The 21,519-nt window shown below is 45.0% G+C and overlaps 1 protein-coding gene across 1 annotated transcript in view; it reads right to left on the bottom strand.

The window, feature by feature from the left end:
* COL25A1 (collagen type XXV alpha 1 chain) overlaps window positions 1–21,519 on the bottom strand; it is a 675,823-nt gene that overhangs the window by 20,155 nt on the left and 634,149 nt on the right. Inside the window, exon 35 of the mRNA XM_069743865.1 lies at window positions 11,232–11,285. Coding sequence (XP_069599966.1) covers window positions 11,232–11,285 — 54 coding nt within the window. The remainder of the gene's footprint in view (window positions 1–11,231; window positions 11,286–21,519) is intronic.

The following is a 21,519-nucleotide window of genomic DNA, read 5'->3' as shown; positions in this document are numbered from 1 at the left end:
ATTATTCTGCGACCACTGTGTAGTATAGGCACAGAATGTGCAGAGTAAAAAGAACTGTTAAATCCAGGGCTGGTAGGGCATGATTATCCACCAAATAAACCAGTTAGGTTTAGGGAAAGGAAAGCTTTAAGGAAAAAAGTAAGCAAGTAAAGTTATAGGATAGTACATGTAGGGTGAAGGAGGAGAAGGGAATGCACCCCTGGAAAGGAAACATAACACAAGACATTAAAACATTCTTTATCGCTCAGTGATACATGAAGATGGTTTATGATAAAATAATGCAAAACAAAAGCAATTACATAATTTACCAGAAAGCATAGAATTTACTATAATACGTCTGTAGTGTGGTTAGGAATATACTAAGCTATAAGAAAAATTAAGCCCAACCCTATCTTTTCCTGTGTGCCATCAATAGCCTGACATATAAGCATTTTTTTGAGTGTGATAGGAAACCAGAAGACCTGGAGTAAATCCAAGCGCCCACAGAGAGGATATATAAAACGCATGCAAGTGCAATAGCTGCTAATTAATAGTATAATAGTAACAGCCATATAAAAACCAAACTGTTGAGTCACCCAAATAAAACGCTACAACACAGGGCTTAATCCAATGTTACAGGGCTATTCTTATCTTTGGAAGTTATCACTTCACCATTGGATAGGTGAGCGGGAGTCTCGTCATTCTGACCACCACCAATCTTGAATAGGGCTCTGAAATGCCAGTTTGACATGGGCACCACCACTCCATTTATTCTCTATGGGACTGCAACAGATAGCAGAGTATGAAACTTGGATTTTTCTAGTAGTTCCCAATACAATGAATGGAACCCTGTGCGCATGCCCAGCCCCAACTCCAGTCACATAGCACTCTGCGGAACCCATTCATGGGGGGGAATTGGTCAGACTTCCAGTGATCAGAAAGTTGTCCCCTAACTTTCAGGTGATGGATAACTTCTAAAGATGGAAGCAACCCTTTTATATTGGATTTTATCGCTCTGATTTCACCATTTAGCAGAGTAGTAAAGTCGATTATTGACTACAATGATGTGACATTCTGCAATAGGTGATCAAAACATAGCAAAATATGTTGGGTCTGGTATGAAAAGAGCCTTGTGATAACATATTACATTATTATTTTCTCCTATTTCAATATGTTCAAGTAACATAATAAAACTTCAAGTTATCTACCTTGGGCAAGAGATTGTAGCAAAATGACAACATGCAGACCAGCAAGCGACACATCGCTGGAATCAGGGTCTCAGTATACATAGCAAAAACTTGGTGACAGATTCCCTTTAGGTTAGGTGCACACAAGTGTATTTACTGTATGAGTGCAATCCAACAAAACATTGGATCAAACTGAAACCAATGCTATTCTATGTGACAGAGACTTTTCGAGAAAAGAATCAAGCATTCCCGAGTTTGATCCAATATTTGGATCTCACTCGGTCATGCGAGTCAATTAGTGCGTGGGAAACATCAGAATGCACTCGGATGACATCTGAGTAAGATCCCATTCCTGCACACTTACAGAATGGAGAAGATGAACATTTTTTTTCTCCATCTTCTCCTTATCAAAGAGAATCAGATCACACTATAATCACACTCTGATCAAATTCTGATCAGAGTTTCAATTGCATAATCGATCCGATTTTATCAGATTACAAAAGATACGCTCTTGTGCACCTAACCTTAGGATGTGTTTTCTAAACCAGACAACTCCTTTAGATTTTAGCGAATGGCAGTGTTAGTGATTAGATTCGTCTTGGCGATATGGCATATGCCAGCTTTGCAATTAGTTAGTCAGTCTGAAAATGATTGCGTAGCCTCCAAATATTCTTATTTCCTTTCAGCTCTCATTCATTTTAGTAAATCCTGAATTAAATAGTGTATGCATTTATTGGTTTTACATTAATGTCAAATCAAAATTGTAGTCGTCATTATTGTCTAAATTTCTAATAAGAGAAATTGCTGATGACAAAGTTTTGAAAATGACTAGTCCCCTTACTGCTTGGATTGCCCTTAGCCCTGGGGATTGTAAAGAATAACCGTACTACTGACTCCTATAGTCATGTGATGCTTCAGTGTCACTATACAGAACACCAGTGATATATTCTGTAACTTACAGAGCGTATAGGCAGAGGCTTGCTAGTCACTGTCAACAGGCGGGAAGAAGCTACTAAAAGTATGTTCTTATACATGGCTGGGATACTACAGCCAGTGGTTGACACAGGCTGTCCACGGTTTGGGCAGCATGTATCGGCTGTCAGGTTAACTTTAAATAATGCCTGTCAGTGCAAACTAACAGTATAAACTTGGCACATAGTCTTCTAGAGGATATAGCTCCTATAAAAAAAAATTGCATCCATAGTATAAAGTGTTAAGTGCTTCTGTACTGCAGATACTGAATTTTAATCAGGTGTACTGCTCTGAACATTGGTTTTTAATACACCTGCCTCTGTCACTTGTGACTGACAGCACAGACTTTCCAGAGTTTCTCTCTACAAAATGCTCTATTCAATCAAGCCAGTGCTATCAATCACAAGTGATGGAGGTAAGGTCACACCATCATTAGCCTATTTCATTACACTTCAGCTTCTGCTGAACACAGGCAGCAACTACAACACTTAGGGTACCGTCACACAGTGGCATTTTGATCGCTACGACGGCACGATCCGTGACGCTCCAGCATCGTAACAATATCGCTCCAGCGTCGTAGACTGCTGTCACACTTTGCAATGTACGACGCTGGAGCGATAATTTCATGACGTATGTGCGATGTAGAAGCCGTTGGTTACTATGCGCACATCGTATACAATATCGTGCACACCTTTGTTACACCATGCGATCATGCCGCCACAGCGGGACACTAGACGACGAAAGAAAGTTTCAAACGATTTGCTACGACGTACGATTCTCAGCGGGGTCCCTGATCGCAGGAGCGTGTCAGACACAGCGAGATCGTAAGTATATCACTGGAACGTCACGAATCGTGCCGTCGTAGCGATCAAAATGCCACTGTGTGACGGTACCCTTAGGGTATGTGCATGCAACATTAAAATAAACAATACATGTTAAAAATAATGAACATAATCACAGCAATGTCAAAATGACTTGTCCATAAAAAAGTTTCAACTTGAAATCTCATCCTTTTCAAACCCTAAAAAAACCTCATCTGCATATACTATTAAGATGCAATTTTTAAAGGGGCTATAGGCTATGTGTGTAGATTATATTTTCACTTTGGGTTCACAGACTGCTTCAATGACCATAGCTTGACTATTTTAATAAAATTAGCTACATATGTATTAAAAATATATACACTGCTCAAAAAAATAAAGGGAACACTTAAACAACAGAATATAACTCCAAGTAAATCAAACTTCTGTGAAATCAAACTGTCCACTTATGGCGCAATACTGTTTGACAATCAATTTCACATGCTGTTGTGGAAATGGAATAGACAACAGATGGAAATTATTAGCAATTATCAAGACACACTCAATAAAGGAGTGGTTCTGCAGGTGGGGACCACAGACCACATAGACCACATCTCAGTACTAATGCTTTCTGGCTGATGTTTTGGTCACTTTTGAATGCTGGTTGCGCTTTCACATTCGTGGTAGAATTAGATGGACTCTACAACCCACACAAGTGGCTCAGGTAGTGCAGCTCATCCAGGATGGCACATCAATGCGAGCAGTGGCAAGAAGGTTTGTTGCGTCTGTCAGCGTAGTGTCCAGAGGCTGGAGATGCTACCAGGAGACAGGCCAGTACACCAGGAGATGTGGAGGGGGCCGTAGAAAGGCAACAACCCAGCAGCAGAACCGCTACCTCAGCATTTGTGCGAGGAACAGGAGGAGCACTGCCAGAGCCCTGCAAAATGACCTCCAGCAGGCCACAAATGTGCATGTGTCAGCATACACAGTTAGAAACTGACTCCATGAGGATGGTCTGAGTGCCCGACGTCCACAGATGGGGGTTGTGCTCACAGCCCAACACCATGCAGGACGCTTGGCATTTGCCACAGAACACCCATTACACGCTTGATAGGGACGTATGATGAGCAATCAAAAAAGATATATCAGATACTGAGGAAACACTGGCAGATTTTGAGGTTAGACCCTGATATTTGTGATTAATTGCTCCATATCCTTCTGTAACCTATAGAAGGGGGAGATCAATAAGAGATATGGTTGTCCACAGCCATTTTGCTCCTCCAAACAAAACAAGCACATGGCTTGAGAATAGAACCAATGGGATGTTTAAATGTGGGAACTGTTGTTTTTGCAGGTATGTACAGCCCTCTAAATATTTAAGAGCTCAGTAACTGATAGGAGCTTTCAAATGAGAAATTTTGCCAATTGTAGGATTAGGAGTTGGTGTATCTCTGTACCTGTGCCTGTCCCATGGATTACGTGGGAAAAACTAAAAGCAAATTGCGTGTACGTATTGGGGAACATGTGGGGGACATTAGGCATGGTAGGGATACACCCCTCGCGCGGCTTGTGCATCGGGGGATCTTGGGTCAATATCATTTGCTGTTATAGAGGTCATTGCTCTTTCGGTAAGATTAGGAGACTGGGATAAAAGGATCATCCAAAGAGAAGCAAGATGGATCTATCTGTTAAGGTCGGTGAGTCCGCTGGGCCTCAATGAACAGATGTCCTTCGCGAGCTTCATCTAGAACCACTTTCTGCTAATGTATAGGCATTGTCTCTGCCAAGTATATTTATACCACAATATGATATGGTGATAGACAATTGTCTATAGTTATATAAATGTTTATTTGTTGTTCCTCTTTTACTTGTTGTCCGTATAAAGTTGTGTGTGGACTGGTTTTGTTTTTGGAATCATTTACTTACCTGCATAAATGAGTAGATATAATCCTTCCATAATGTACATATGTTATGATATTCTACTGTGGTACTCCACTTTGTTTACATATTATTATCTCTTATACCATGGATGTGGTCAATATAGCCCTTAATAACTAGCGCTACTTTTGGTTCAATGACTATTTGGGATCACTAATATCTCCGGAGTTTTTTCACTGCCCCTATTTCCGGTTTAAAACTATGTGGAACGCATTTGCGTTCCACACGTCAAAACACTGGCTTCATTTCCGGGGTATGAAGGGGGCGTATCTGTGTAGCGCTATCTCTGGTACTCGGTGGACCGCATTTGCGTTCATTTCCTGTGACTTCCGGTTGAATGGCGCGCAGTTGCCTTCCACATTACTCAATTCCGGGGGTGGGTGTATACAGCGCCACCTCCTGTTGGTGTGATGTATGAGCGATCCATGTGTGCCTGACTCCGGAAGTTTTGAGTCGGGTGGCGCGCGCTGGAGGGGTATATATGGAGCAGGTGAGTGGAGCGCTTTTCAGCCTTGTTCCATTTGGATGGCCAGCACCCCCTGACGAACCCCCGTTATTCCCGCATTGGGCATTGTTTGGGATTTCGTTCATATGAAGCCTTACTAGTGATTAAGGTTGGACGGTGATCTCTGCGCTGATGGTGCTGCAATGTAGCTCAGATGAGTATATGATCATTTGCACCATTTATGAGAACTTAAAGATTATCATAATCATTCTCTATGTACACATATGAAGTCCTATTATGGACAATATAGGGTGAACGAGCTATGACTGTGGAGCACTATCTTTGACACTACTATGTAAAAATATAACTTCTATAGAAATCGTACTGGTGGCTTTATCTGGATTGCTCTTTCCGCTATGACTGTTACCCATTATAGTCTAAAAGGTCATTATACCATGTCATATCTAAGTGAGATGCCACTGTGAATAGTTTGTTTTTTCTATGGGTATTAACAGCTAAAGAATCATTTGTTGCGGAGCTCCATTCTTTTTCGGACAAATGAGATATATGCAAATTTTTGCCCAAATTGTATTTGAATCCAAATAGGGATATTTAGAGGTAAAAACTAGTAAACCCACTATACAAAACATTCTTATTTAATTATTATTTTTTGTTTGATTTTTTCATTTTTTTATTATTTTTAATTTTTGCAATTTTGCTTGTTTTTTTTTTCTCTTTTTTTGGGGGGCATTGGCTGTATACTGGGACACAATTCTAATTATCATATGGATTTGTAGGGTTATCAGGGCAAGACGCCGTTGAGTGGGGGCGCCTACCACTGAAACTTAGGGTGCCAACCTCCACTGTTAGGTAGGGGCCAGTATAGTGGACCCGCAGGGCTCAATAGGACACATTACATGTTTTTCTCTCCCCTATGATAAATTATTGGTTGCATTGTCGTCAATTTTGGAATTCTTTTTAACGTTACTTATTAAAAGTTATATTTTAGGAATCCTTATTTTTCTGGTTTGTGCGTTAATCTAGGATCTCAATATATTTGTTGTGGTTGATATAACATTTGCCAGAGAACACCAGGATTGGCGAATTCGACACTGGTGCCCTGTGCTCTTCACAGATGAAAGCAGGTTTACACTGAGCACATGTGACAGATGTGACAGAGTCTGAAGACGCTGTGGAGAGTGATCTACTTCCTGCAACATCCTTCAGCATGACTGCTTTGGCAGTGGGTCAGTAATGGTGTGGGGTGGCATTTCTTTGGAGGGCCGCACAACCCTCCATTTGCTCGCCAGAGGTAGCCTGACTGCCATTAGGTATCGAGATGAGATCCTCAGATCCCTTGTGAGAACATAGGCTGGTGCGGTTGGCCCTGGGTTCCTCCTAATGCAGGACAATGCCAGATCTCATGTGGTTGGAGTGTGTCAGCAGTTCCTGCAAGATGAAGGCATTGAAGCTATGGACTGGCCTACCCATTCCCCAGACCTGAATCCAATTGAAAACATCTGGGACATCATGTCTCGCACCATCCACCAACGTCTCGTTGCACCACAGACTGTCCAGGAGTTGGCAGATGCTTTAAGGTACCGTCACACATAGCGACGCTGCAGCGATACCGACAACGATCCGGATCGCTGCAGCGTCGCTGTTTGGTCGCTGGAGAGCTGTCACACAGACAGCTCTCCAGCGACCAACGATCCCGAGGTCCCCGGTAACCAGGGTAAACATCGGGTAACTAAGCGCAGGGCCGCGCTTAGTAACCCGATGTTTACCCTGGTTACCATCCTAAAAAGTAAAAAAACAAACGCTACATACTTACCTACCGCTGTCTGTCCTCGGCGCTCTGCTTCTCTGGTCTGGCTGTGAGCGCCGGGCAGCCAGAAAGCAGAGCGGTGACGTCACCGCTCTGCTTTCCGGCTGACCGACGCTCACAGCCAGTACAGGAGGAGTGCAGAGCACAGCGCTGGAGGACAGACAGCGGTAGGTAAGTATGTAGTGTTTGTTTTTTTACTTTTAGGATGGTAACCAGGGTAAACATCGGGTTACTAAGCGTGGCACTGCGCTTAGTTACCCGATGTTTACCCTGGTTACCAGCAAAGACATCGCTGAATCGGTGTCACACACGCCGATTCAGCGATGTCTACGGGGAGTCCAGCGACGAAATAAAGTTCTGGAATTTCTTCCCCGACCAGCGATCTCCCAGCAGGGGCCTGATCGCTGCTGCCTGTCACACTGGACGATATCGCTAGCGAGGACGCTGCAACGTCACGGATCGCTAGCGATATCATCTAGTGTGACAGTACCTTTAGTCCAGGCCTGGGAGGAGGAGATCCCTCAGGAGACCAGCTGTTACCTCATCAGGAGCATGCCCAGGCATTGTAGGGAGGTCATACAGGCACATGAAGGCCACACACACTACTGAGCATCATTTCCTTGTCTTGAGGCATTTTCATTGAAGTTGGATCAGCCTGTAACTTCATTTTCCACTTTGATTTTGAGCATCATTCCAACTCCAGACCTCTGTGGGATATTAGTTGTGATTTATGTTGATAATTTTTAGGTTTTATTGTTCTCAACACATTCCACTATGTAATGAATAAAGATTTACAACTGGAATATTTCATCCAGTAATTACCTAGGATGTGGGATTTTAGTGTTCCCTTTATTATTTTGAGCAGTGTATTTCAATGTTAGTCATTTTTACTAGTCACTTATTTCCTTTCATCAGAAATACTGCAAATTAGTGATTTATAAATTGCCATTACAGCTTTGTAATTGTAAGACGAAAACATAAATATAAAAGCACAGTGTGCTAACTGCTTATGCAACATTTTTAAAGCCCAGTTATTATATTCCCAGCACCAAATTTCTCCTATAACTATAATAAAATTAGAGCTCGACTGCATGACATTTCAAAGCTTAAATGTATATTTTCTAAACAGCACCATTAGACACACTAGCTCTTATGACGATTGCTAGAAATATCCAGTTTCTACAATGGACCTAGTGCAGATTTGGAAAATTAAGATGTAGGAAGAGAATATTATGGCATCAGATTGTTAAAGGGAACCTGTCAGCAGGATTGTGCTGAGTAACCTATAGACACAGTCAGGTTGGCGCCGTTATGCTGATTAAAATGATACATGGGTTGATAAAATCCGTCTTGTGGTTGTTATTTAATTTTTAGTTTCAGTTTTGAGATAATGAGATTCTTGTGCTCTGGGGCGGCCTGTGGGTGGTCTTCATGTGGTGCTCCGATTAGGTATTCATTAGTATGATGTCTGACAGGTCACTGATCCCTCAGTGACCTGCCCCCAATTTTACATACTGAATATAATATGTATTGAAAAAAAAAATTCACCTTCAGCAGGCGGTGCCTGTGCTGGAGCATGATCGCATGTAGAATGTGCATTTACAGTGGGGAAAAAAGTATTTAGTCAGCAACCAATTATGCAAGTTCTCCCAGTTAAAAAGATGAGAGAGGCCTGTATTTGACATCATAGGAAGACCACAACTATGAGAGTCAAAATGGGAAAACAAATCCAGAAAATCACCTCGTCTGATTTGGCAAGATTTTTTTAGCAAATTATGATGGAAAATAAGTATTTGGTCACCTAAAAATATGCAAGATTTCTGGCTCTCACAGACCTGTAACTTCTTCTTTAAGAAGTCCTCCACTCATTACCGGTAGTAATAGCACCTGTTTGAACTTGTTATCAGTATAAAAGACACCTGTCCACAACCTCAAACAGTCTGACTCCAAACTCCACAATGGTGAAGACCAAAGAGCTGTCGAAGGACACCAGAAACAAAATTGTAGCCCTGCACCAGGCTGGGAAGACTGAATCTGCAATAGGCAAGCAGCTTGGTGTGATGAAATTAACTGTGGGAGCAATAATAAGAAAATGGAAGACATACAAGACCACTGATAGTCTCCCTCCATCTGGGGCTCCATGCAAGATCTCACCTCATGGGGTCAAAATGATCACAAGAATGGTGAGCAAAAATCCCAGAACCACACAGGGGGATCTAGTGAATGACTGCATAGAGCTGGAACCACCGTTACAAAGGCTACCATTAGTAATACACTATGCCACCAGGGACTCAGATCCTGCAGTACCAGATGTGTCCCCCTGCTTAAGCCAGTACATGTCCGGGCCCGTCTGAAGTTTGCTAGAGAGCATTTGGATTATCCAGAAAATTATTGGGAGAATGTCATAAGGGGTGATGAAACCAAAGTAGAACTGTTTGGTAAAAACAAAACTTGTTGTTTTTGGAGGAGACAGAATGCTGAGTGGCATCCAAAGAACACCATACCTACTGTGAAGCATGGGAGTGGCAAGATCATTCTTTGGGTCTGTTTCTCTGCAAAAGGACCAGGATGACTGATCCGTGTACATGAAAGAATGAATGTATCGTGAGATTTTGAGTGCAAACCTCCTTTCATCAGCAAGGGCACTGAAGATGAAACATCAGCATGATAATGATCCCAAGCACAAGCCACAGTAATGAAGGAGTGGCTTCATAAGAATCATATGAAGGTCCTGGAGTGGCCTAGCCAGTCTCCAGATCTCAATCCTAAAGAAAACTTTTGGAGGGAGAGGAAAGTCCGTGTTGCCCAGTGACAGGACCAAAACATTACTGCTCTAGAGGAGACCTGCATGGAGGAATGGACCAACATACCAGCAACAGTGTGTGCTAACCTTGTGAAGACTTATAGAAAACGTTAGACCTCTGTCATTGCAAACAAAGGATATATAACAAAATATTGAGATGGGCTTTTGTTAATTACCAAATACTTATTTTCCACCATAATTTACTAAATAAATCTTGCCAAATCAGACAAGGTAATTTTCTGGATTTCTTTTCTCATTTTGACTCTCATAGTTGTGGTTTACCTATGATGTCAATTACAGGCCTCTCATCTTTTTAAGTGGGAAAACTTGCACAATTGGTGGCTGACTAACTACTGTACTTTTTTCCCCACTGTAACTATTTTATTTGCTGGTATAAATAAATTCAGAAAAAAAAATCTGTCTCAAAATGGTCGCCAGCCATGCATGCACAGTTGCATCTATTGGCAATCTGATAGATGCTACTGTGCAAGCACTAGCAGCGCCATCTTGGTGGAGACAATTTTTTTGTCTACCAAGATGATGCCGCCGGAGCCTGCGCAGTAGCATCTATTGTACCGTCGATAGATGCTACTGCGCACGAGCGGCCCGGGCCATTTTGAGACACATTTTTTTGCTAAATTTATTTTTACCAGCAAATAAAATAATGAAATGCACATTACACATGCGCCTGCCTGCTGAAGGTGATTTTTTTCAATACATACAGTATAATATTCAGTATGTAAAATAAGGGGCAGGTCAGTGAGGGATAAGTGACCTGACAGAAGCCATCAGTATGAATATGTAATCAGAGCACCACATGAAAAAACCCACAGGCCGTCCCGGAGCACGAGCATACAGTATCATTAACTCAAAACTGAAAATAAAGATGGACAGTATAATGGGGCCAACGTGACACTGTCTGTAGGTTACTGTGCATAATCCTGCTGACAGGTTCCTTTTAAAGTGTATGTTTGTAGTTATTTTTTTTTTTTTTACTTCAATTAATGGACACAGTAATAAAACAATTTGTTCTTTGTGCAATTTACTGATAGCAATAATTGCTTGTCCCAGTATCTTTGTCAACATGTATAAATGACTAAGCACACTGGGAAGTTGCTATCCCAGCTTTGGGGAAAGTTCTAAGGGCAATGCTCATAGTCCAAGCGATCACTAGTGTTTGGCACACAGGAAAAAGATTGGATTTATAGAACCTATGATAAGGTCAAGTAAATTCAGGGACACACTTGCGATGTTAATATCCACATAACACTCTGGTCACCTTTTCTCCCCTTTCTCCGGGGTCTCCTTTCTCTCCTCGAGGACCAGGAAACCCCTGAAACAATATACAAAATTACCTTGTCTAACTGTATGCACTGGATAGATTGCAGGGAACTAAAGGGTTGTCCATAAACAACATGTCACTTTTCCACAGGATAGATGATAAATGTATGATCACTAGTGGGCAAGTATATCCTGTGAACAATGGCCCTAATTCCCTTTGTAAATGGAGTGGTAGTCAGCATGTGTGAACACTATCCTATAGACAAGGGAATGTAGATTTCATCAAAACATTGGAGGATTATAATGAGGTCAATCTGGGCTACCATCTAGTTGCCAAAACTCTGGGGTGCCAATGATTAAATTTATCTGCACTAAAATCTGACTGTAGCATTGGGCAACCAAGGAAGGAGCTTGCAAATTAGTTCATGCAGCTCTCCAGTTATTGGCATGCCATGAGATCAGGTATGGTGCTGTTTTAATAGAAAAATAGTTTTTTTCATCATCTATAGTGTCCCTACGCCAATGTGCACATCTACGCATCTAAAGGCCCCTTCACATTAAGCGACACTGCAGCGATACCGACAACGATCCGGATCACTGCAGCGTCGCTGTTTGGTCGCTGGAGAGCTGTCACACAGACAGCTCTCCAGCGACCAACGATCCCGAAGTCCCCGGGGTAACCAGGGTAAACATCGGGTAACTAAGCGCAGGGCCGCGCTTAGTAACCCGATGTTTACCCTGGTTACCAGCGTAAAAATAAAAAAAACAGTACATACTTACCTACTGCTGTCTATCCCCGGCGCTGTGCTTCTCTGCACTCCTCCTGTACTGGCTGTGAGCACAGCGGCCGGAAAGCAGAGCGGTGACGTCACCGCTCTGCTTTCCGGCTGACCGACGCTCACAGCCAGTACAGGAGGAGTGCAGAGCACAGCGCCGGGCACAGACAGCGGTAGGTAAGTATGTACTGTTTTGTTTTTTTTTTTTACTTTTACGCTGGTAACCAGGGTAAACATCGGGTTACTAAGCGCGGCCCTGCGTTTAGTTACCCGATGTTTACCCTGGTTACCAGTGAAGACATCGCTGGATCGGTGTCACACACGCCGGTCCAGCGATGTCCACGGGAGATCCAGCGACGAAATAAAGTTCTGGACTTTGTTCAGCGACCAACGATCTCCCAGCAGGGGCCTGATCGTTGGTCGCTGTCACACATAACGATTTCCTTACCGATATCGTTGCTACGTCACAAAAAGCAACGATATCGTTAACAGTATCGTTATGTGTGAAGGTACCTTAAGACTTGTCTCCATAGAAGAGTATCCTTGCTTATAATGTATAGCACTTTCCTATATTGCATAGTATTCTCACTTATTCTATAGCGCTGTCCACTAGGGTTGAGCGACCTTGACCTTTTTAGAGTCGAGCCGTGTTTCGCGAAACCCGACTATCTTAGAAGTCGAGTCGAGTGGAATCGGCCGATTATCGCGAAAAGTCGGGTATCGCCCGAAACACGAAACCTAATGCAAGTCAATGGGGGAGCATAGTCGGCAGTGAGTGGAGGCCAGGAAAACACCTACACTGCCCATTTTAATGGCAAAAACATCCATTCTTGTTAAAGAAGCTTGTCAATCGTAATTTACCTTATAATAATTGGAAGGCATTTGAAATTGGGGGTCATTTGGCTAAAGTTGTGGGGGGTAGGGCTGGTTCAAGTAATTAGTGGGCCCAGTAAATCTGGACCACGTCACGGCAGTGGAGCAGGGAGAGGTAAGTATTTCAACTTTGCAAGTGCTGTGATCCTGAGCAAGCAGGGGGGGCCCACTCGTTGGCATTGGCACTGGCACAGGGCCCCTCAAAGTACAGCGGTGTGTTTGCACGGCGGGGGCGCCTCCCACCGGCAGCAACACTTTTGCGTACTATGAGAGGCCCTGTGCCAGTGACGTCGCCAACTAGTATTCCTCCCCCCACCTGATGAAGGAACCTGCACTTTCATCTGCACCTTCCTCTTTGTCCCCATGTAAGGTGGTATGGTATGCGGGAAGAGGAACCTGACTTTCAGCAGGGTCACAATCTTGCTGTGTAGCGTGCACGGGGAATTTTGCGTTATGGGTCAATGTACCAGCAGACTCATCTATCACTGGCTGGGCAATGGGCAGGATGAGGAGGAAACACAGATATAGGCCCAAAGAATAAAGTGGGCTAAATGCAGTTCATAATTGGTAACACAGGACTAACCAGGGGGCATTGCAGTGGAGGACAACTGGAATGAGAGGCTGACACAGAGAGTAGGCCCAAATCAGTAAGTAGTCGACATGCAGTTCAAAATTGGCAACCGTAGTAAACAGGCGGCCCAGCTTTGTTCAGTTGAGGAGAACAGCAAGGAGTGGCAGACACCGGTAGTAGGCCCCAACCCAACTAGTAGGCCAAATGCAGTCTAACATTAACAACTACTTAACGAGAGCCTGAAAATGGAATTTCAGGACAGGAAACCAGGAGAACAGCAAGGAGTGGCAGACACCGATAGTAGGCCCCAAACCAACTAGTACGCCAAATGCAGTTGTTCCATTTAACCACAATTTAATGAGAGCCTGAAGATAGAAGTTCAGGAAAGGCAACCTGGAGAACACCTTGGAGTGTAACACACCATCTCTCTACACCCCATACCCAATTTGTAGGCCTAATGCAGTGTAGTTTCCAACAACTACTAAACGAGAGCCGGAAGATCGAAGCTCAGGAAAGGCAACCTGGAGAACACCTTGGAGTGGAACACACCATCTCTCTACACCCCATACCCAATTTGTAGGCCTAATGCAGTGTAGTTTCCAAGAACTACTAAACGAGAGCCGGAAGATCGAAGCTCAGGAAAGGCAACCTGGAGAACACCTTGGAGTGGAACACACCATCTCTCTACACCCCATACCCAATTTGTATGCCTAATGCAGCGTAGTTTACAACAACTACTAAACGAGAGCCGGAAGATCGAAGCTCAGGAAAGGCAACCTGGAGAACACCTTGGAGTGGAACACACCATCTCTCTACACCCCATACCCAATTTGTAGGCCTAATGCAGTGTAGTTTCCAACAACTACTAAACGAGAGCATGAAGATCGAAGCATTGGCGAGGAAACCTGGGGAACACCTTGGAGTGGAACACACCATCTCTCTACACCCCATACCCAATTTGTAGGCCTAATGCAGCGTAGTTTCCAACAACTACTAAACGAGAGCCGGAAGATCGAAGCTCAGGAAAGGCAACCTGGAGAACACCTTGGAGTGGAACACACCATCTCTCTACACCCCATACCCAATTTGTAGGCCTAATGCAGTGTAGTTTCCAACAACTACTAAACGAGAGCATTAAGATCGAAGCAATGGCGAGGAAACCTGGGGCACACCTTGGGGAGGCAGACACCGTTAGTAGGCCCTACCAAAGTTGTACCCCCAATGCAGTTTTAAAATTCCTAGAGGCTGAAAACAAGACTATTGACGCTCAGCTTTTTTCAAAGGAACACAGCTGAATTGAGTGGCGCAGACAGACACAGGTAGTAGGACTTAACCCAAAAATGTGGCTCACTGCAGCTTAAAAAAGTTACAGGGGTACACAAGCAGCAGTGCTCTGGGCAGTGGAGGACAATTTCAATAGTGGACCGCAGACAGACTTTGTACGCCTACTATTAAAAAAAGGATGCTCTATGCAATTAAAAATAGGTTCCAGGGGTCCAAGGGCAGCAGTGGTGTGGTCAGTGGAGGCCTAGTGGAAGGAGTGACCGCAGACAGGCATCGAAGGCCTAAAATGATAACACATGGCTGTAGGCAATTTTAAATTGGTTCCAGGGGTACACGGGCAGCAGTGGCCTGGTCAGTGTAGTAGTAGTAGAAAGAACGGATCGCAGACAGGCATCGAAGGCCTAAAATAAAAAAATTGGGCTGGCTGTAGGCAATTTTAAATTGGTTCCAGGGGTACACGGGCAGCAGTGGTGTGGTCAGTGGAGGCATATTGTAAGGAGTGACCGCAGACAGGCATCGAAGGCCTAAAATAATAACACATGGCTGTAGGCAATTTTAAATTGGTTCCAGGGGTCCACGGGCAGCAGTGGTGTGGTCAGTGGAGGCCTAGTGGAAGGAGTGACCGCAGACAGGCATCGAAGGCCTAAAATAATAACACATAGCTGTAGGCAATTTTAAATTGGTTCCAGGGGTACACGGGCAGCAGTGGTGTGGTCAGTGGAGGCCTAGTGGAAGGAGTGACCGCAGACAGGCATCGAAGGCCTAAAATAAAAAAATTGGGCAGGCTGTAGGCAATTTTAAATTGGTTCCAGGGGTACACGGGCAGCAGTGGTGTGGTCAGTGGAGGCATATTGTAAGGAGTGACCGCAGACAGGCATCGAAGGCCTAAAATAATAACACATGGCTGTAGGCAATTTTAAATTGGTTCCAGGGGTACACGGGCAGCAGTGGTGTGGTCAGTGGAGGCCTAGTGGAAGGAGTGACCGCAGACAGGCATCGAAGGCCTAAAATAAAAAAATTGGGCAGGCTGTAGGCAATTTTAAATTGGTTCCAGGGGTACACGGGCAGCAGTGGTGTGGTCAGTGGAGGCCTAGTGGAAGGAGTGACCGCAGACAGGCATCGAAGGCCTAAAATAATAACACATGGCTGTAGGCAATTTTAAATTGGTTCCAGGGGTACACGGGCAGCAGTGGTGTGGTCAGTGGAGGCCTAGTGGAAGGAGTGACCGCAGACAGGCATCGAAGGCCTAAAATAATAACACATGGCTGTAGGCAATTTTAAATTGGTTCCAGGGGTACACGGGCAGCAGTGGTGTGGTCAGTGGAGGCCTAGTGGAAGGAGTGACCGCAGACAGGCATCGAAGGCCTAAAATAATAACACATGGCTGTAGGCAATTTTAAATTGGTTCCAGGGGTACACGGGCAGCAGTGGTGTGGTCAGTGGAGGCCTAGTGGAAGGAGTGACCGCAGACAGGCATCGAAGGCCTAAAATAATAACACATGGCTGTAGGCAATTTTAAATTGGTTCCAGGGGTACACGGGCAGCAGTGGTGTGGTCAGTGGAGGCCTAGTGGAAGGAGTGACCGCAGACAGGCATCGAAGGCCTAAAATAATAACACATGGCTGTAGGCAATTTTAAATTGGTTCCAGGGGTACACGGGCAGCAGTAGTGTGGTCAGTGGAGGCCTAGTGGAAGGAGTGACCGCAGACAGGCTTCGAAGGCCTAACATAACAAAAATGTCAATACAATGGTATTGTCAGTGGCAGGCAGTGAAGGATGTCAGCGCATAGACTAAACATTGGTGGAGCTGTGAGATAATTTTGCAAGTGGTAGAGCACTGTTTGAGCTGGGGGGGGGGAACTGTCTTGTGGCCGGCGGTACAGGCCCAGGGCCCCTCATATTACAACGGTGTGTCTGACGTTGGGTGCGCACCACCACCGCCAGAGACACTTTATTGTACTAGGAGGGACCCAGTGGCAGTGCCGTCGACCAAAAGCGGGCACACCCACCTCTTCAGACAAACAGCACTCTCATGGGTGCTGTCGCCAAGTGTCGATACCACGGCCCCGTGTGGGGAGTTTGGCCATTTAGTGAGGTGTAAACATGTCGTATGCTGGACAATCAGGTGCAGAAAATTACGAGATTGGAAAAGGCATTCAGAATAGTCCACAGGCAAGACCTTTTCATAGGAAAGCTAGGTGTCGGCCGGGCAAGGTGGGGCAAAAGATTTCGAAATCCAGTTGTGGTTCATTTTAATGAAGGTTAGATCATCTACATTTTGGGTAGCCAGACGAGTCCTTTTTTCTGTTAGTATTGAACCTGCAGCACTGAATACTCTTTCTGATAGGACAATAGCTGCCGGGCAAGCAAGCTCCTGCAATGCATATTCTGCCAATTCTGGCCAGGTGTCTAATTTTGATGCCCAGTAATCAAATGGGAATAACGGTTGAGGGAGAACATCGATAAGGGATGAAAAATAGTTTGTAACCATACTGGACAAATGTTGTCTCCTGTCACTTTCAATTGATGCTGCAGTACCTGTCCTGTCTGCGGTCATAGCAAAATCACTCCACAACCTGGTCAGAAAACCCCTCTGGCCAACGCCACTTCTGATTTCTGCCCCTCTAACTCCTCTGGTCTGCTGGCCCCTGCAGCTCGTGTGAGAACGATCACGGGCGCTGTGTGCAGGGAATGCCAGAAGCAAACGGTCAACAAGAGTTGATTGTTTGGTTGCTAATATTAGTTCCAAGTTCTCATGTGGCATTATATTTTGCAATTTGCCTTTATAGCGAGGATCAAGGAGGCAGGTCAACCAGTAATCGTCATCGTTCATCATTTTAGTTATGCGTGTGTCCCTTTTGAGGATACGTAAGGCATAATCCGCCATGTGGGCCAAAGTTCCAGTTCTCAAATCTGCGGTTGTGCTTGGTTGAGGGGCAGTTTCAGGCAAATCCACGTCACTTGTGTCCCTCCAAAAACCAGAACCCGGCCTTGCCGCGCCACCAATTTCCAGTGGCCCCGGAAAAGCTTCCTCATTAAAAATATAATCATCCCCATCATCCTCCTCGTCCTCCTCCTCCTCTTCGCCCGCTAACTCGTCCTGTACACTGCCCTGGCCAGACAATGGCTGACTGTCATCAAGGCTTTCCTCTTCCTCAGCTGCAGACGCCTGATCCTTTATGTGCGTCAAACTTTGCATCAGCAGACGCATTAGGGGGATGCTCATGCTTATTATGGCGTTGTCTGCACTAACCAGCCGTGTGCATTCCTCAAAACACTGAAGGACTTGACACATGTCTTGAATCTTCGACCACTGCACACCTGACAACTCCATGTCTGCCATCCTACTGCCTGCCCGTGTATGTGTATCCTCCCACAAAAACATAACAGCCCGCCTCTGTTCGCACAGTCTCTGAAGCATGTGCAGTGTTGAGTTCCACCTTGTTGCAACGTCTATGATTAGGCGATGCTGGGGAAGGTTCAAAGAACGCTGATAGGTCTGCATACGGCTGGAGTGTACGGGCGAACGGCGGATATGTGAGCAAAGTCCACGCACTTTGAGGAGCAGGTCGGATAACCCCGGATAACTTTTCAGGAAGCACTGCACCACCAGGTTTAAGGTGTGAGCCAGGCAAGGAATGTGTTTCAGTTGGGAAAGGGAGATGGCAGCCATGAAATTCCTTCCGTTATCACTCACTACCTTGCCTGCCTCAAGATCTACAGTACCCAGCCACGACTGCGTTTCTTTCTGCAAGAACTCGGACAGAACTTCCGCGGTGTGTCTGTTGTCGCCCAAACACTTCATAGCCAATACAGCCTGCTGACGTTTGCCAGTAGCTGCCCCATAATGGGAGACCTGGTGTGCAACAGTGGCAGCTGCGGATGGAGTGGTTGTGCGACTGCGGTCTGTGGACGAGCTCTCGCTTCTGCAGGAGGACGAAGAGGAGGAGGAGGGGGTGCGAACGGCTACAGCTAACTGTTGCCTAGACCGTGGGCTAGGCAGAACTGTCCCAAACTTGCTGTCCCCTGTGGACCCTGCATCCACAACATTCACCCAGTGTGCCGTGATGGACACGTAACGTCCCTGGCCATGCCTACTGGTCCATGCATCTGTTGTCAGGTGCACCTTTGTGCTCACAGATTGCCTGAGTGCATGGACGATGCACTCTTTATCATGCTGGTGGAGGGCTGGGATGGCTTTTCTGGAAAAAAAGTGTCGACTGGGTAGCTCGTAGCGTGGTACAGCGTAGTCCATCAGGGCTTTGAAAGCTTCGCTTTCAACTAACCGGTAGGGCATCATCTCTAACGAGATTAGTCTAGCTATGTGGGCGTTCAAACCCTGTGTACGCGGATGCGAGGCTAAGTACTTCCTTTTTCTAACCATAGTCTCATGTAGGGTGAGCTGGACTGGAGAGCTGGAGATCGTGGAACTAGCGGGGGTGCCGGTGGACATGGCAGACTGAGAGACGGTGGGAGATGGTATTGTTGCCGCCGATGCCCTAGATGCAGTGTTTCCTACTACGAAACTGGTGATTCCCTGACCCTGACTGCTTTGGCCTGGCAAAGAAACCTGCACAGATACTGCAGGTGGTGCGGAAAATGGTGGCCCTACACTGCCGGAAGGGATGTTGCGTTGCTGACTAGCTTCATTGGCCGAGGGTGCTACAACCTTAAGGGACGTTTGGTAGTTAGTCCAGGCTTGCAAATGCATGGTGGTTAAATGTCTATGCATGCAACTTGTATTGAGACTTTTCAGATTCTGTCCTCTGCTTAAGGTAGTTGAACATTTTTGACAGATGACTTTGCGCTGATCAATTGGATGTTGTTTAAAAAAATGCCAGACTCCACTCTTTCTAGCATCGGATACCTTTTCAGGCATTGCAGACTGAGCTTTAACCGGATGGCCACGCTGTCCTCCAACAGGTTTTGGCTTTGCCACGCATTTTGGGCAAGATACGGGCCCGGCAGATGGAACCTGTTGCGATGTTGATGCCTGCTGCGGCCCCTCCTCCTCCGCTTCAGAACTGCTGCCGCCTGCACCCTGTTCCCCCAGTGGCTGCCAATCGGGGTCAAGAACTGGGTCATCTATTACCTCTTCTTGTAGCTCGTGTGCAACTTCGTCTGTGTCACCGTGTCGGTCGGTGGTATAGCGTTCGTGATGGGGCAACATAGTCTCATCAGGGTCTGATTCTTGATCATTACCCTGCGAGGGCAATGTTGTGGTCTGAGTCAAAGGACCAGCATAGTAGTCTGGCTGTGGCTGTGCATCAGTGCACTCCATGTCAGATTCAACTTGTAATGGGCATGGACTGTTAACTGCTTCACTTTCTAAGCCAGGGACGGTATGTGTAAAGAGCTCCATGGAGTAACCCGTTGTGTCGCCTGCTGCATTCTTCTCTGTTGTTGTTTTTGCTGAAGAGGACAAGGAAGCGACTTGTCCCTGACCGTGAACATCCACTAACGACGCGCTGCTTTGACATTTACCAGTTTCACGAGAGGAGGCAAAAGAGCTAGAGGCTGAGTCAGCAAGATAAGCCAAAACTTGCTCTTGCTGCTCCGGCTTTAAAAGCGGTTTTCCTACTCCCAGAAAAGGGAGCGTTCGAGGCCTTGTGTAGCCAGACGACGAACCTGGCTCCACAGCTCCAGACTTAGGTGCAATATTTTTTTTCCCACGACCAGCTGATGCTCCACCACTACCACTACCCTCATTACCAGCTGACAATGAACGCCCCCGGCCACGACCTCTTCCACCAGACTTCCTCATTGTTTTAAAAACGTAAACAAACTAACGGTATTTGTTGCTGTCACACAACTTACACGGTGAGCTATAACTTCAGTATGATTTAGCTACCCCTTTACAGGTGAGTGAGACCACAACGAAAATCAGGCACAATGTTACACACTCTGTTGTTGGTGGCAACAAATGAGAGAGATGCCACACACGCAGGACTGTCACTGAAGCACAAATGTAAATATTAATCTCCCACTGATTTGTTTTTTTTTTTTTTTTCAGGGAGACTTTAGGAAAAAAAAAAATAGAATAAAATGATTTTTTCAGGAAGAATTTAGAAACCAAATAAAACAAAAAAAGGCTTTCTATGGCCCACTGAGTGAGAGATGACGCACACAGGAGTCAGGAGTGGCACACAAGCCCAGAGGCCAATATTTATCTCCCACTGATTGATGTAGTGATTTTTTCAGGTAGATTTTGGAACCCAAATCAAGCTAAAAAAATAATAGGCTTTCTATGGCCCACAATTGGAGAGAGAGAAAGAGATGGCACACCCAGGAGTCAAGACTGGCACACAAGCAGAAAGGGCAATATTAATCTCCCACTGATTTTTTTTTTTTTTTTTTTTCAGGGAGACTTTAGGAAAAAAAAATAATAGAATAAAATGATTTTTTCAGGAAGAATTTAGAAACCAAATAAAATAAAATGATTTTTTCAGGAAGAATTTAGAAAACAAATAAAACAAAAAAAGGCTTTCTATGGCCCACTGAGTGAGAGATGACGCACACAGGAGTCAGGAGTGGCACACAAGCCCAGAGGCCAAAATTTATCTCCCACTGATTGATGTAGTGATTTTTTCAGGTAGATTTTGGAACCCAAATCAAGCTAAAAAAATAATAGGCTTTCTATGGCCCACAATTGGAGAGAGAGAGAGAGAGATGGCACACCCAGGAGTCAAGACTGGCACACAAGCAGAAAGGGCAATATTAATCTCCCACTGATTTTTTTTTTTTTTTTTCAGGGAGACTTTAGGAAAAAAAAATAATAGAAT

The sequence above is a fragment of the Ranitomeya imitator genome, chromosome 1, assembly GCF_032444005.1.
Source record: "Ranitomeya imitator isolate aRanImi1 chromosome 1, aRanImi1.pri, whole genome shotgun sequence".
NCBI classification, from domain to species: Eukaryota; Metazoa; Chordata; class Amphibia; order Anura; family Dendrobatidae; genus Ranitomeya; species Ranitomeya imitator.
The sequence above is the reverse complement of the archived record's forward strand: the minus strand, read 5'-3'. Positions and strand labels throughout refer to the sequence as shown.